At 36.9% G+C, this 14,381-nt stretch overlaps 1 protein-coding gene across 3 annotated transcripts in view; it reads left to right on the forward strand.

Moving 5' to 3' along the window:
• Positions 1-14,381, forward strand: part of PDE3A (phosphodiesterase 3A) — a 311,127-nt gene that overhangs the window by 264,043 nt on the left and 32,703 nt on the right. For all 3 annotated transcript variants that reach the window (XM_030321890.1, XM_030321891.1, XM_030321894.1), the window contains 4 exons: positions 2,644-2,863; positions 6,292-6,377; positions 9,414-9,568; positions 10,935-11,072. In XM_030321890.1, coding sequence (XP_030177750.1) covers positions 2,644-2,863; positions 6,292-6,377; positions 9,414-9,568; positions 10,935-11,072 — 599 coding nt within the window. The remainder of the gene's footprint in view (positions 1-2,643; positions 2,864-6,291; positions 6,378-9,413; positions 9,569-10,934; positions 11,073-14,381) is intronic.

A 14,381-nucleotide genomic window follows, 5' to 3' on the forward strand; every position in this document is an offset into this window, starting at 1 on the left:
TGCTTTCCCTTCCACACTGACCTCCCAACTGACCTGACTTCTCCCAGGTAGGGCCCTCTTTCTGAAACATGCTTCCCCCAGTACTGTCTAAATGTCTTCCTTACTGCACCAGGCCTCTGTTCAAATTTTACCCCTAGAACATTTCTGAACTTCTGTTCTTTGTTCTATGTTCTCTGCATAATTTTTCTTTATATCACTGAAAACTACCGGAGTTTCTTTTCTTTTAATCCCTCCTCCTCTCCTTCTTCTTTTTCTTTTCTCTTCCTTTCCCCACCTTTTTTTTTTTTTTGAGGTTCTGTCTTTTCCAAGAGAGTGGAAGCTCCACGAGAGCTGGGATTTTGTTGTTGTTGTTGGCTACTTCATCCTTAGTCTCTGGAACAGGACACACAATTTCTCTGTGCAGACACTTTCTTTATACAACATCATACCTCCATCCCGCTCCTTATGTTTACCCTGCTTTTCTCAGATTATCTGAAGGTGGCCATAATCTAACAAATAGTCTAAATTAAACTAGCCGTTTCCAACCTTTTTACATCAGAGCATATGATGTATGATGTGTTATATGTGATACAACGTGTGAATACAGTAGTGTTCCACAGACAGCAGTGGAGAAAGGGGAAAGGATTTAGAGCTTGGTGAAAATTTTATTCCCTTTGTTTTATAAAAATATAATACAATATCATTACAAAATATTAGAAATAATATTAAAAATTAAATTTATTCTGAAAGCTACAAATAAAATCTTATTTAAAAAAATTTACAGCCCTAGTACTTCACAGGACACCTATAACCCACTTGTTGCACACAATGATAGATTTGTTGGGAAACTCTAAGACTTAAGTGAAGTTTTTGTTTTGTTTGTTTAGGAGATTATATGTTGTGTAGGTTTGTCAGTGTCTCTGGTAAAATAGCTAAATCTTTTCCAAAAACATAGAAGTCAGTATAAAAACCCTTAGGCATGTTGTTAAGTGCAGTACAGATGCTGTCTAGCAGATCATGGATTCTTCTTCCTCCTCGGACAGCCTCTGATAGAAGTGTGGGCTAAAACCACATTTTACTAAGAACAGCTGCACTCAGTCCATATTCTCCTGTTCATTAGTACTGTGACCATGGGAAGGTTATTTAACCTGAGTCTGAATGATTTCTTTACCTATGAAGGCAAGTGATTAATCTACTGATCAAGTATCAATAATAGAGAGGTGCCTGGGTCGCTCAGTCGGTTAAGGGGTTAAGCATATCACTCTTGATTTTGGCTCAGGTCATGATCTCACGGTTTGTGGGATCTTGCCCCGAGTCCAGCTCTGCACTGACAGCATGGTACCTGCTTGGGATTCTCACCCTCTCCCTCTCTCTCTGCTTCTCCCCCATTTGTGCTCTCTCTTTCTCTCGAAAATAAATAAATGAACTTAAAAAAGCAACAACAGAAATATTTGAAAGGAGTAGGAGGATAGGAGGGGCTCCCAGCTTCCACATTTATCAAAGGAAGAGCACAGTTTCTCCTCTGGTATAACAAAACAAAAGAAATAATGATGCCAACAAGAGATGTGAAAATTACAAAAGCCTTTCAGCAAGCTTAATATTACTTTCAATGGACCCAAAAATCTTCGGGTGTAATATATCAAACTTTTGAGAGAACTGGACGTTGGAAGCAAACTAAGCTGGCCGCGAGTTCCCCACACATATTAGTCAATGATGTGAGAGCTGCCTGTTGTGTGTTTCCCTTGAGTGGTGAGAAATAGAAAACAACTCAAGATTTCATTTCATTTGCCTTACAGTAGATTGTTCAGCCATAAAATGCTGGAAAACAGTAAGCAGATGGCTGTTCAGAAGATAGTTCTCTCTTCAGTTTTCAGTGCAGGCTGCCTTCTCTGTGTTTGGGAGAATGGAACTTCAAAAGATCTCGTCCCTGTACTCAAGTATCAGCACTTTGAAATCTAAGCCAGTTTTCTGTACAGTTTTCACAATCAAGAGTAAACGCACTTTGGCACAGATATCAACACTTAAAATTTAGGCTTTAGTCCTTTTGTTTCATCTGAAATGGATCATATTACATTTTTAAATGTTTTCTACAGATAGTATTCTGATCAGAGTTCTGTCTCACACCAATAACGTAGGTTCACTAAAAATGTTGATGGTTAATAAAGTTAATTGCCTCTCAAAAATATATCTTCTTTATTTACGAATTTTAAGCATCGGATGCCTGCCAAACTCTGCTCCAGATAAGTTAATGTTTAAAACAATAGCAGATCCTGTTACTGCTAAAAATTTCTCAACCTTAGGGAAGGCAAACACACGAGGAAATTTTGATTATTATGTCAGAATGACAAGAAGAAACAAAGATGGGAGGAGAAAATAATATCCTTCTGTCCTGAAGTTACTCCAGGACACCAAGGCTTTAGCTCAACTTGCCAACATTGCCACTGATCTTTTCATGATGATCCATTCTTCCCATTTCATGCCATGGAGACACCCCACTATACACCTTGTCTCCAGATGGTGGTGTGCAGAGAGGGCAAGCCCCATGGCCTGAGTGCTCACGTGGTCCTGATGGAGTGAGAGGGGGTCTAAGGTGAAGCGTAAGAGCTGCAGTTTCTAATTTCCAAAAAAAATATTTAGTGGTTTAATAAATCTTTGTCTTTCTAGGTGCCCTAGCTAAAATTTCACCTCTTTCGTCGCCCTGTTCCTCACCTCCCCAAGGGACCCCCGCCAGCAGCCCAGTCAGCAAAATTTCTGCAGTGCAGTTTCCAGAATCTGCCAACACAGCTGCCAAACAGGGCCTAAGTTCTCACAGGGCATTAACTTATACTCAGAGTGCCCCTGACCTATCTCCTCAGATCCTCCCTCCACCTGTTATATGTAGCAGGTAAGGATTTTATCATGTTAACTAGAGTTTAACTCATCAGAAAACGAATACTAGTTTTCTTCTTAGGAACACTTACCTCCAGTCCATATAGCTATGTGGAGGTTTGACAAAGCAATGGACAGGAAAAGTAGAAGATAATGTATTTTATGTTGAATAGAAACTTAATTTTTTTTTTGTGGTTGTCTGTTAATATAAAGCTTAGAGTCCATACAGTCCATACAGCTAAACTTTGGAGATGATATAAAATAATTAGTTGTATATTTCCTCTGCTTACTGATGGAGAATGCATAAAACCTGTAAGTAAAAAATTGTATCAAGTCCTTTAGTATAATAGGATGTTGTGTTGGAATTTTTAAAATTTTTTTAATGTTTATTGATTTTTGAGAGAGAGAGAGAGAGAGAGAGAGAGAGAGTGTGTGTGTGTGTGTGTGTGTGTGTGTGTGAGTGGGGGAGGGGTAGAGAGAGGGAGACACAGAATCTGAAGCAGGCTCCAGGCTCCGAGCTGCCAGCACAGAACCCAACACAGGGCTCGAACCCATGAACCATGAGATCACGACCTGAGCTGAAGTCGGACACCCAACCAAGGCATCCAGGCGCCCCATGTGTTGGAATATTTTTATATCCAGGGAGGATTTTATATTGATTTTAAGGGTATTTTATCTTAAGCATGCAATTCCCACTTTGAAAATATGCAAATAACACATGACACGTTACAGTTGGACCAAATGGGTCTCTGAATGCAATTAAGCAATCAGTTTGTACTGCTCTATCATTTTTAAATAGAATTAGAAATAAGAAGTCATGTCTTGTCACAGAGGATAAGAAAAAAAGGCCTAGCATGGTGAGAGTAGTTATTTTGCCAACATTGTCCTGAGAAGGAAATACCTCCTCTTACTGATATAGTAATATTATTGTTCTCTAGAAATAGCTTCAACTTGAAGAACTGGTTTTAAAGCATTACAGTATTCTTTTAACTACAAAAGTTGAGTGTTTTTAAACTAAGTATAATCATGAGAGTGTTATTTCTTTTCTAAGGTTACTGAGGATAACCATTTGCATAAATGACTTACATATTGATAGTTTACTATTACCTGGTGGTTCACAGACCCAGATTTAAGCTTCACACGTTTCATTTTCTGATCATTTATTCAAAAACTATATTCTTTTCTCTTTACAAATATTTTTAAAGGGAAATCATTTTTGTTAGTTTCCTGGTCCAGGGTCAGAGTAAAAAGTTATTTTACCATCCAAAAGTTATTCTGTTACCCTCTCTATGACAGCTTTTTTAATGAAATAATTTATGTGGAATATTAATTCCATCTTTCCCCTCACCTCCCCACACACAAAGCATGATCTGTGGTAAAACAGACCTATCATATATATTTCCCTCAGCGATTCACAACACACATCACTTTATTAAAAGCTCTGAGAAGTCCTGCAAAAAGAAACCTCTTGATTTTTGTCTCATCTAGCATTTCCTGAATATATCTGACAACATAACCAGTTTCTTTAGGTGAACACACAGTAATTTCCCATGGAGCTAGTGTTTGATGGAACGTCCTTAAGAAACATGTTTTTGTGGTATGCATCCTAAGCCAAGACAAAGCTCAGTGGAGTAATCACCATCAAGGACATCTGCTTCCAGCATTTCTAGGGAGACTCTCCCACTGCGGGCTTCAGACTTGTGGGAAATAAGTTGCCTAAAGAAAGCAGAGATGTTCTGATCTACCACTCACACAGCTCTTCTCATCACAGTCTATTTTTTGTGAATTTAGCAGGAAGAATGTTAATGGGATTTTTATAAAAGAGGTTTTGGAGAAAAACAAGACAATTTCACTGCCTGCTTTTTCAGTAATGTTTATAAATCCAGTAGTGTGTCTTTTATTTGTTTGGGCTTTATAAATCTGTAATTCAAACCATGTTCTATTATTGCCTTCAAGGCAACCACCCATGTAGGCACAGAGAGCTCCAGAAACACACGACTAATTATTGTGGTTTCCCCTGCTGAACTCGAAGGGTTTGGCATTGAGTCCGTCTTTTGGCTGCTGTAATGTCTACGCAACAAGCCATTTTTTTGGCATAAGAGGTAGTATATTTGGACTACTAATTTAAGTGTTCCTTTTAAGTATTATCTTGCAATGAAAATTCTTAAAACTAATAAACCCGGCATCTACCAAGTGTCACCCAAGAATGTAAGCCCATCATTTGTGTCTGTTTTTTCCCCCACTTTGGTCCAGTCATTTTCTTTTGACTCCCTAAATCAAAGTGATGGGATTTCATAATTAGAAATATTTCACATGTGACACTTTTCCACTTACGTTTAAGGCTTGAAAATAAATTTACTTAGGATGAAAATATTCTCTGCCTAGAAAAATGCTTATCTCTACAACACATATCTAAGCACAATTCAGGGGAAAGAAAAGTGATGAAACGTTTAATATATTAAATTATGAACCATTTCATTTCTTTTCCTTTTAGATGAATAATCTGTGGTTAAATAACAAACAAAACCGTCCAAGACCATTTGTAGTATTAGGCAGAAGAAAAGAACCCATAAGCAAAAGGCAGAATTAAAATCTAACCATGGAGTTTCTAAACAAGATAAGTAAGAGAAGAAACTTGCCCAACCATTTGTGGGGTTGCTTTTTAATTTATGAAACAGTCAAAAGTGTTGAGAAAGTAAGTGTCCTACATTCTCCAAAGTCCTCTGTTAAAGAGTCCAGTCTCTCAAGTATTTCCTTTTTCTAGGTTACTCACAACATACCCCTTTGGCCTGTTTTTCTCAACTAGTGTTCTGTGATAGTCAGTTTTACATTCACTCTTCATCAAAATGTATCTCTACTTTCTTCATTTCCTTAGGGCCTTAACAGTGACCGATCAATATTAAAAAAAAATTAATTTTTATTTTGTGACAAAAAGTTAACATACTAGCATTCTATTTTCACATATGCAATCTTTTCTTAAAGGGCTCCTTGGGCATAAAATGTCTCTTAATCCACAGAAATAAATCTAATAATGAGGCTTTTAAGCAGATACAAAGGGATTCCACTGGGAAACATATTTTTTAGCTAAATGTGCATCAGCACCTCCAAAATCATTATTATAAATAGGTAGCAGACAATCCCAGGATTCTCTAAATAACGTAACAATTTTGCCAGTAGTTTCACCTCAACTATGGTCTAGACTATAGAGGAAGATGAGCGTTGAGTGGAGTTTCTGATCATTTGTATTGATGACATTCTCACAAAAAAGAAAACAGTATATCAGCATATCAGCATCTGTATATAAAGCAAAATGAGGTTTTCTATCAAATAAGTGGAAGATAGAAAGATTTGATTATTATTGCCCTTCATGTGTACATAGATAGTGTATGCCTGTGACTTTTTGAAAAGAAAGAATATACTTACAGCCGTTCCAATATTTCTCAGCTGTGGCAGGCCATATCCCCAAGGGACCCCTGCTGCTGTGCCCCTGGAGAGAAGCAGTGCCACCATTCGGACACCAAGCAGAACGGGTAATTCTTTGTTTGGATTCTTTTGCTTAAAATGGAAATCACTTTACTTTTTTTTTTTTTTCCTCTGATCAAAAAGGTAACATATATTTCCGATTTTTTAGATAACAAATTTAAAAAGATAGTGAAGGAAGACAAAATCATCCATAGTCCTACTACCTAAGAGCTAATCGTGGGTAAAATTTTGATGCAAAGCTATCCAAAATGGTTTTCAATATCTATACACAAATGTATGTATTTTTAAAACTAGAAGTCATTTTATATAATGTGTAGAACTGTATAGAAATGTCATATTATCTTGGACACTGAAGGGTCATCCCTTTTAGGGAACTCTCTGGAGATCTCCATTACAGGCTGAGAATCACTATAAGCTTGTAAAAAGGCTTTTTCTTGAGGCAATGTTATGGACAGGTTAAAAGAACACAGGCATTCAAGGCTGGTTTTACCTTTATTTGACTGTCTACTAGTTTGTATTGTAATCTCTGTGACTCAATTCCTTCATCTGTGGATGTGGATAATAACAGTACATACCAGACAGGATTGTTGTGAGAATTAAATTACTTAAAACATGTAATGGAAACACTAATTTGAAAAGATATATGCACTCCTATGTTTACTGCAGCATTATTTACAACAGCCAAGGTATGGAAGCAACCTAACACATGACAGAATATTACTCAGCCATAAAAACATAATGAAATCTTGCCATTTGTGACAACATGGGTAGACCTAGAGGCTATTATGCTAAGTGAAATAAGTCAGAGAAAGACAAATAACACATGATTTCATTTATATGTGGAAACTGAAAACCAAACAAACAGAAACAAACTCATAACTACAGGGAAAAAATGTTATTGCCAGAATTGAATAGAGTAAGGGGATGGGCAAAATAGGTGAAGGGAATTATGAGGTGCAGACTTCCAGTTATAAAATAAATAAGTCATGAGCATGAAAGGTAGAGCAAAGGGAATATTGTCACTAATATCATAACTGTACAGTAACTACACTTATGGTAAGCACTGCATAATGTATATAATTATTGAATCACTATTTTGTATACCTCACACTAATACAATATTTTATGTCAACTATACTTCAATTTAAAAAAATCAAGTAAAATACTTAATAGTATCTAGGTCACTGTAAGTAATGTCAACAGTGACTCACTGTTTGCTGCCATCACTACAGTAATTATTATTTTATTTTTATTGATGCAGATCTAGGGACTTTTGTTAGCGCTGAAGATCTACATGGTAGGAAAAAAATGGCTTCTCTGAACTACAGAGTTTAGGGTGATAAAGGTATGCAAGAATGGTTCGTGATTATCTGCTTCAGCAGATATGTCAAGGGACACAGGCAAGAAAAATTCAAAAGGAGAATTCTCTGTGATATTGTAGCATTCTGAAGACTCAGAATATCCTCTCCTTATGTCCCTGATATTCTTTGACTCTACTGAGTCTGATAGAATATGGGTAGTAGTTTCTTATCTCCTTTGTGGCCTCATGTAGAACTATGGCCTTTGAGTGTTCTTCATTTTTTCTACAAATTCTGAGATTGAAACTTGTCGATTGTATTTTCATGCTGTGTCTCATTCTAACGTAGAACAAACTTCATGAGAAAGATGGAAGAAAGGCAGGTCCTTGGAAAAGTCTTATAAGATACCCCTGGTTGCAATAGTCTACCTAACAAAAGCCATTATTCGCTAACAACTTCAGAAAAATTAGATAGTAAAGGTATGATGGCATACAACAATACTAGAATATCTACATCTGAGAAGGGAGAACAAAGAGGAAATGCTTTACCTGACTTCAAGACTTAAACTATAGTAATCAAGATAGTGTGGTGCAGGAATAAGGATCAGCAAATAGGTCAAATGGAATAGATCAGAAAGCCCCAAATTAGACCCGTGTCTACACCATCACTGAATTTTCAACAAAGATGCCAGAGCATTCCAAGAGGGTTGGAAAAAAATGAATCTCACCCCCTACTGCACACCGTATGAAACATGGTCCTGAGGTGGAGCATAAACCTAAATGTAAAAGCTAAAACAATAAAGGTTCTGAAAGAAAACAGAGGAAGATATATTTGTGACTTAGGAGAAAGCAAAGATTCCATAGGGATGTTAGCAATAACCATAAAAGGAAAAAAAAGCTAGGCTTTATCAAAAGTAAAGAATATAGGACGTTGGGTCCGATTTCATGGGTTCAAAGTCATGCGGCAAAATTTACCAGCTGTGTGCCTTAAGCCATTTACTTATCCCTTCTGTGCCTCCATTTCCTTTCTGCAAAGTAAGGATATGAGTAATGCAGTGATGTGCTGTAAAACCCGCCTCAGGATTGTGTAGGTTTAAAGGCGTTAGTACAAATAAGGTGCTTTCGGTGCTGTCCAGCACATGGCCACTCACACAGTAAACTTCATTCAGGCACTTGTTCAGCCATGAGAAGGTTCTTTCGAGGTCTTTGCCCCAGAAGCATGTTCTACAGACTGTTCACATTACCTGATTGGGCCTCTGGTTAGCATAGTTTAGTGCTGATTGAAATGGGAGACAGTGGAAGGAGGCATCTAAGGAGGAAAGCCACAGCTTCCTATGGAGATTGGGCACACAAGATGTCCCCAGTCCTTCAGCACATGCTACTGTGCCGTGTCCCACAGACACCACCTTGTTCTCAGGTGTCAGCTAACTTCTACCATGTGCCCATTCTGGAGTTAGTGTTTTGTCAGCTACTTGCTGGTTTAATGTGTTGGCAGATGCATAAAGGAAAAAGGAACATAATGTTATATGATTTGTAAGAAGTATAAACTGCTGATCTACATATTATTACTGAGGAATTACTGAGCGTAATATAAACCACAGGTCATAATTCTGTCTATTTTCTTGGGTTAAAAAATGTGTACTTTTCTCCATTTCATGATCTCACCTTCTTGGTGTGTCAGCTCATGAAAGCAGTTATTTCCCTACTCGCTTAGGAACATGCACTCACATAGGACCCCTTTTTCCATTTGCAGGTTTCATCATAATCTGTTCTCTTGTAATTGCAGATGACACTACTCAAGTTACCTCTGATTATGAAACCAATAACAACAGCGATAGCAGTGATATTGTACAGAATGAAGATGAGACCGAGTGCCCGAGAGAGCCTCTAAGGAAAGCTTCGGCTTGTGGCACCTACACGTCTGAGACCATGATATTCCTGGTAGCCCCATATCACTGCGCTCATTCATTTACTTGAGAGATTGCCTTCTGTTACAGAAATTGACTTAGAAACGGATCCCTGAGTCGTTAGATTTACAGATATATCTCTTTTGGAACACACATGTGGTATAGCCATACCTATGTGTGTCAGTATATGTTTTCCTTATGCAAGTATATCAATCTCTTAATGATACTATTATTTAGTGATTAAAACCATAAATATTCATGTCCACAAGTGATTACAGGTGTTTAATCCTAGAATCTAAAAGTGTAAATCTAAAAGTGCATAGAAAAAAACTATTTCATCCAATAAAACAATATTTTATAAACATCAGTAAAAGTGAAATATGTTAGTTGTCTTAGGGCTTCTGCTACTTTTTCCTAGCACTTCCTTTATTTAGAAAGCATGCCAATATTTATTTTCCTTATTGTATTAAGCTAGATTTATACTGACACTTGCTACCCGTTAAAATATCCTTTAATGATGACTGATTTTGGGTGTTTATAGAGATCCTTTTAAAGAAGATAAAAGCATACATTTGAGTCTGATTAATCTTGGGGAGGCAGCAAATAGTAGAAAATAGTTCACTGTCATGTAATTATCCATTGTTGCTATTATCATTTTTATTTTACCTGAGTTACCATTTATACTTTTAATTTAAAGAGATTGTCAGATAATGTAATTTGCATGTTTCCTAATCCTCACTATCATTTTTTATTTTTACCTTTTGGTAAATGTACTCTTAAGAATATCCTCATTTAGAACATATTGTAAAATGTCTTTACATTTCTTTAGTGCGGGTTTCTTTATAAACCATACATCACATGAACTAAATAAAAATAGTGAAAAATGTGGCAGTTATCATAGGATTAATGCTGATTTTGAGACAATAATATAAATTTGGCCGAGTAGGGGGTGATTGACTCCTCCCCCATCATGGGTTTCTCTTGAAAGTCCAATATAAACCAGGAACCCTCCCAGAAAAATTTACATATACTTCTAAAGAGATAAATTTATATACAATTTCAGAGCATCCTAAAGTCCTTTAGTCTTTATTGAAGAATCCCATAGTAGGTGAAAAGCAGTTCTATTAGGAAAGAAACATCCATTTTTTTCTGTGGCATATATGAACCAGCAATAGGCAGGCACCTAATACACAAAATTCATGGTATGAAACAGCATTAGGACCTTCTCTCCTTACTTTGGGACCAATGTCTTATTCACCTTGCTTTTTTTTTTTTAAGATCATTCATTCATCCTGAAGTTTTAAGTCATTTATTTTTGTAAACTCAGTTGTTGAACAAAGCGCAAATTGCTTCGTAGAAAAAAATTACATGTTCTTAAAATATTTTCTTCTTCATTATAGGACAAACCAGTTCTTGCTCCTGAACCTCTTGTCATGGATAACTTGGACTCAATTATGGAGCAGCTAAATACTTGGAATTTTCCGATTTTTGATTTGGTGGAAAAAATAGGAAGAAAATGTGGCCGTATTCTTAGCCAGGTAAGGAATGCATTCATACGTGTGACTTTAAATGTAGGAAAAAAAAAAAAAAACTCCTTGGTTGGTTAAAGCTCTGTACATGCTTGACACTGGTGGTGGACTTCAGGTGGAGAAAGGAAATTTTAGTACCTCACATTCTGTAGATTCCTTGGTAGTGGGTCAACAAAAGAAGTTGGAATTTCAAGTGAGTGAATACCATAATGTACAATTAAAACACATAGTTTTTAAGGCAGTGGAGAGGAACAGGGACAAAAGAAATAAAAGCTGATACAAGCCCTCAAGGTAAGAAAGCTACCTAATAATAAATAGTAATTTATTGTCTATAATTTTTTCCAATGACTAGTTTTTAATTTTTTTTTTAATATTTCAGTGTTTAGGTCTTACTAAAAGACCTAAAATTGTGCAGAAACACATTTCCTTCCATTGCTGTGAGAAACATATCAGAGTTATCTGTTCTAACATAGAAGACACCATTAAGTATCACAAGAAATAGACTATGAACTATTGCTAGTTAACAAGACTTTTTGTATATTTTCCTTAAGCTAGACGACTTTCAAGACTTTCCACATTAAAAAATATATAAATTGGTGTCCTTGAAGGAGAAAGAAAACACAGAAATTAAGAATTTGAGTATGATCTCAATAAATGAAAAAAACAAAACAAAACACTGGAATTGTTCTGTTATCAAACACCTCTCAGAACACACCCTCAATGAAAGGGGCTAATACAATAATATTTATCAGCTTATGTAAAATGCTTCAAATGTGTTCTCATAGATTGACTAAATATCACAGCAGAGATGCTAAAGACCACCAAATTAATATGAGACGTAGAATTCAAGACCCAGATTTTTGGAGCCACCAACATTTCCCTGGAAAACACTAGAAGAGAAATCACGTGTCATACTGATTTCTACTCCATGCATCAGAGACAGGCTTTCTTCAGACTTCTCAACAAGTATCTTAAGTGTGGAGTTTCAGGGTGAGGATTCCTGATCCCTGAAGGTTTGAAGGAAGATGATAGAGGGGCCTTTCCTCTGTTTTTCAGATCCACAAATACAAAGTACTAGGCTAGTCTTCAAGAAGGAAAAGTAGGTCTGTGCCTTAAAGGGACTAGTAGGGAAGTTAGATATGTGTCAAAATAACGGCAGTTCAACTTCCTACGCAGAAAAGTGTGCTAAAATGATTGATGGCTTATGAAGGTCAAAATAATTATATGGTCTGTGTACCGTGTAGTTGCCTCTGCTAAACTGTCTTCTAACCATGAACACTGTGAGACCTAGGGTGACAGCCCTTGCACCTTTCCTAGGAGTTAGTGGGCCCATTTTCTCCTCTCTTTCCTTCTCCTCAGTGCTAAGCAACCTCTTTTATGCTAGGTGATCGTGAAGACAGCTTTAAGGGCAGCTGTTTTTATCCAGTCCACCTTCACCTCACACCTCGGGACTCCTCCTGGGAGATTTTGTATCCCACTTTCTGAACCCCCTTGCAGACTGCACCTCTGAGGGAAGGATCTTACCTGGAAATACCCGTGGAATGGCACAGCAAGAGGAGATGGCAGTGAGCCCAGAACTCTGCTTTCCCTTTCACTGCAGTGTGTTTCCTGTGAAGAGAACATTTTCACATTGTTTGGTATTTGATACGTATGTCACAGACTCCCCCAAGCTCTGCAATTTAATCCCCTCAGTAACGTTGATGCAGGTATTCTGTTTAATCTGTTTTTCAGAAGAGGAAACCAAGGCTTAAAACAGCATATCCCATTCATCTAGCTATATAGTAAATATCGGACCTGTGATTTGAAACCCATACTTATTTTTTTAAGTTTATTTATTCATTTTGAGAGAGAGAGAGTGAGAGCGGGAGCAGGGGAGGGGGAGGGAGGGAGAGAGAGAGAGAGAGAGAGAGAGAGAGAGAGAGAGAGAGAGAGAGAGAGAGAGAAAGAGAGAAAGAGAGAAAGAGAAAGAATCCCAAACAGGTTCCGCACTGTTGGTACAGAGCCCGGGGCTCGAATTCAGGAACCATGAGATCAGATTATGACCTGACCTGCTCTGAAATCAAAAGTCAGACGCTCAAATGACTGAGCCACTCAGGTGCCCCAGGAAATCCATACTATTGACTTTTGTTTACCTTCAGCTGTTTCTCAGCCCCTCATAAAACATTCACTTATTCTGTCTTCAAACTGGGAACAGAGAGCTTGAGCCAGTGGGAAAATGGTTATTGTAGTAGTTAGTTTCTTAGCTACAGTGACAGTATAGCAAATACTGTTCCAAGTACCTAGCTCCCCTTTAATTTCTGGGAACAAGGGGTGGGAAATTGACCCTTGACCAGCTTTGCCACAAAATGTTTTGTAAGAGTCCTGGATAGGAGTACACAATGGAAAAATTAGATGTAATGAACAATTAGATTGCAGTAAAATTCACTAATGTTTTTTTTTCTTCCAGTCATCTTTCAAAAATAAATACATAACTACATGATCCTTAGTACGTCACTATTTTATCTTTCCGGTTTACAAAACATTGAACTTTGAGAAAATGCAGTTTTATTTGTCTTGCTGAGTAGAACTTTATGGGATTTTTTTTCTTTGATTGGAGTTTATAAGCACAAAATCATGAAATTTTCACTGTGTGAAAGGCATATTTTTTTTTTTACCCTAGTAAGACTTTTGGGACAGCTGAAATGAATTAACTTGAACATTCCGAGAAATCACCTTTTGGCTGAAACTACACAGAAAAAAATCTCACTTCAAAAGATTTTTAAAGAGACATGTGCAATGGAAATGACTTTTCAGTCTCAATATACTGACTGCCTTTTTGATGACTATCATATTTACTTTAACAAATTTAAAAGGGCATGGTTCAGATTTCAGAAGAGTGCTTGCTTTTTCCAGTTACCAGTATTTACCTGGTTAATGGAATCTTTATTTGTAGTTTAAATTATTAGTGGTTGATTTGTAATGGCATCTTAGTGAAAATTCTCCTATTTTAAAACCATACTCTAAGATATCCTGTTGTCTTAATTTTTTCAATTCATCTTTCAAATGTTTAAGAGAGTAATGGGAAACTTTAGTTATTTGCAATCTTAAAAACATTGCTTTTCACATACCAGTGGTAGGATCTAACACAGTTTAGGGCACAAAATTTGCAGCCAAAAAAGGCTTGGCTTGAATTTTGGTTCTGAAAATGTCAGCTGTGTGATCTCGGACAGGTCCCTGAAGTAACATGCATAGTTAAGCCCTTTAGGTATTTATAAGCGAGAACTCATATACAGACTAAAGCAGTAGTAAAGAGGAGCTAACTTAAAAAAAAAAAAAATC

The sequence above is a fragment of the Lynx canadensis genome, chromosome B4 (assembly GCF_007474595.2).
Source record: "Lynx canadensis isolate LIC74 chromosome B4, mLynCan4.pri.v2, whole genome shotgun sequence".
Taxonomy (NCBI): domain Eukaryota; kingdom Metazoa; phylum Chordata; class Mammalia; order Carnivora; family Felidae; genus Lynx; species Lynx canadensis.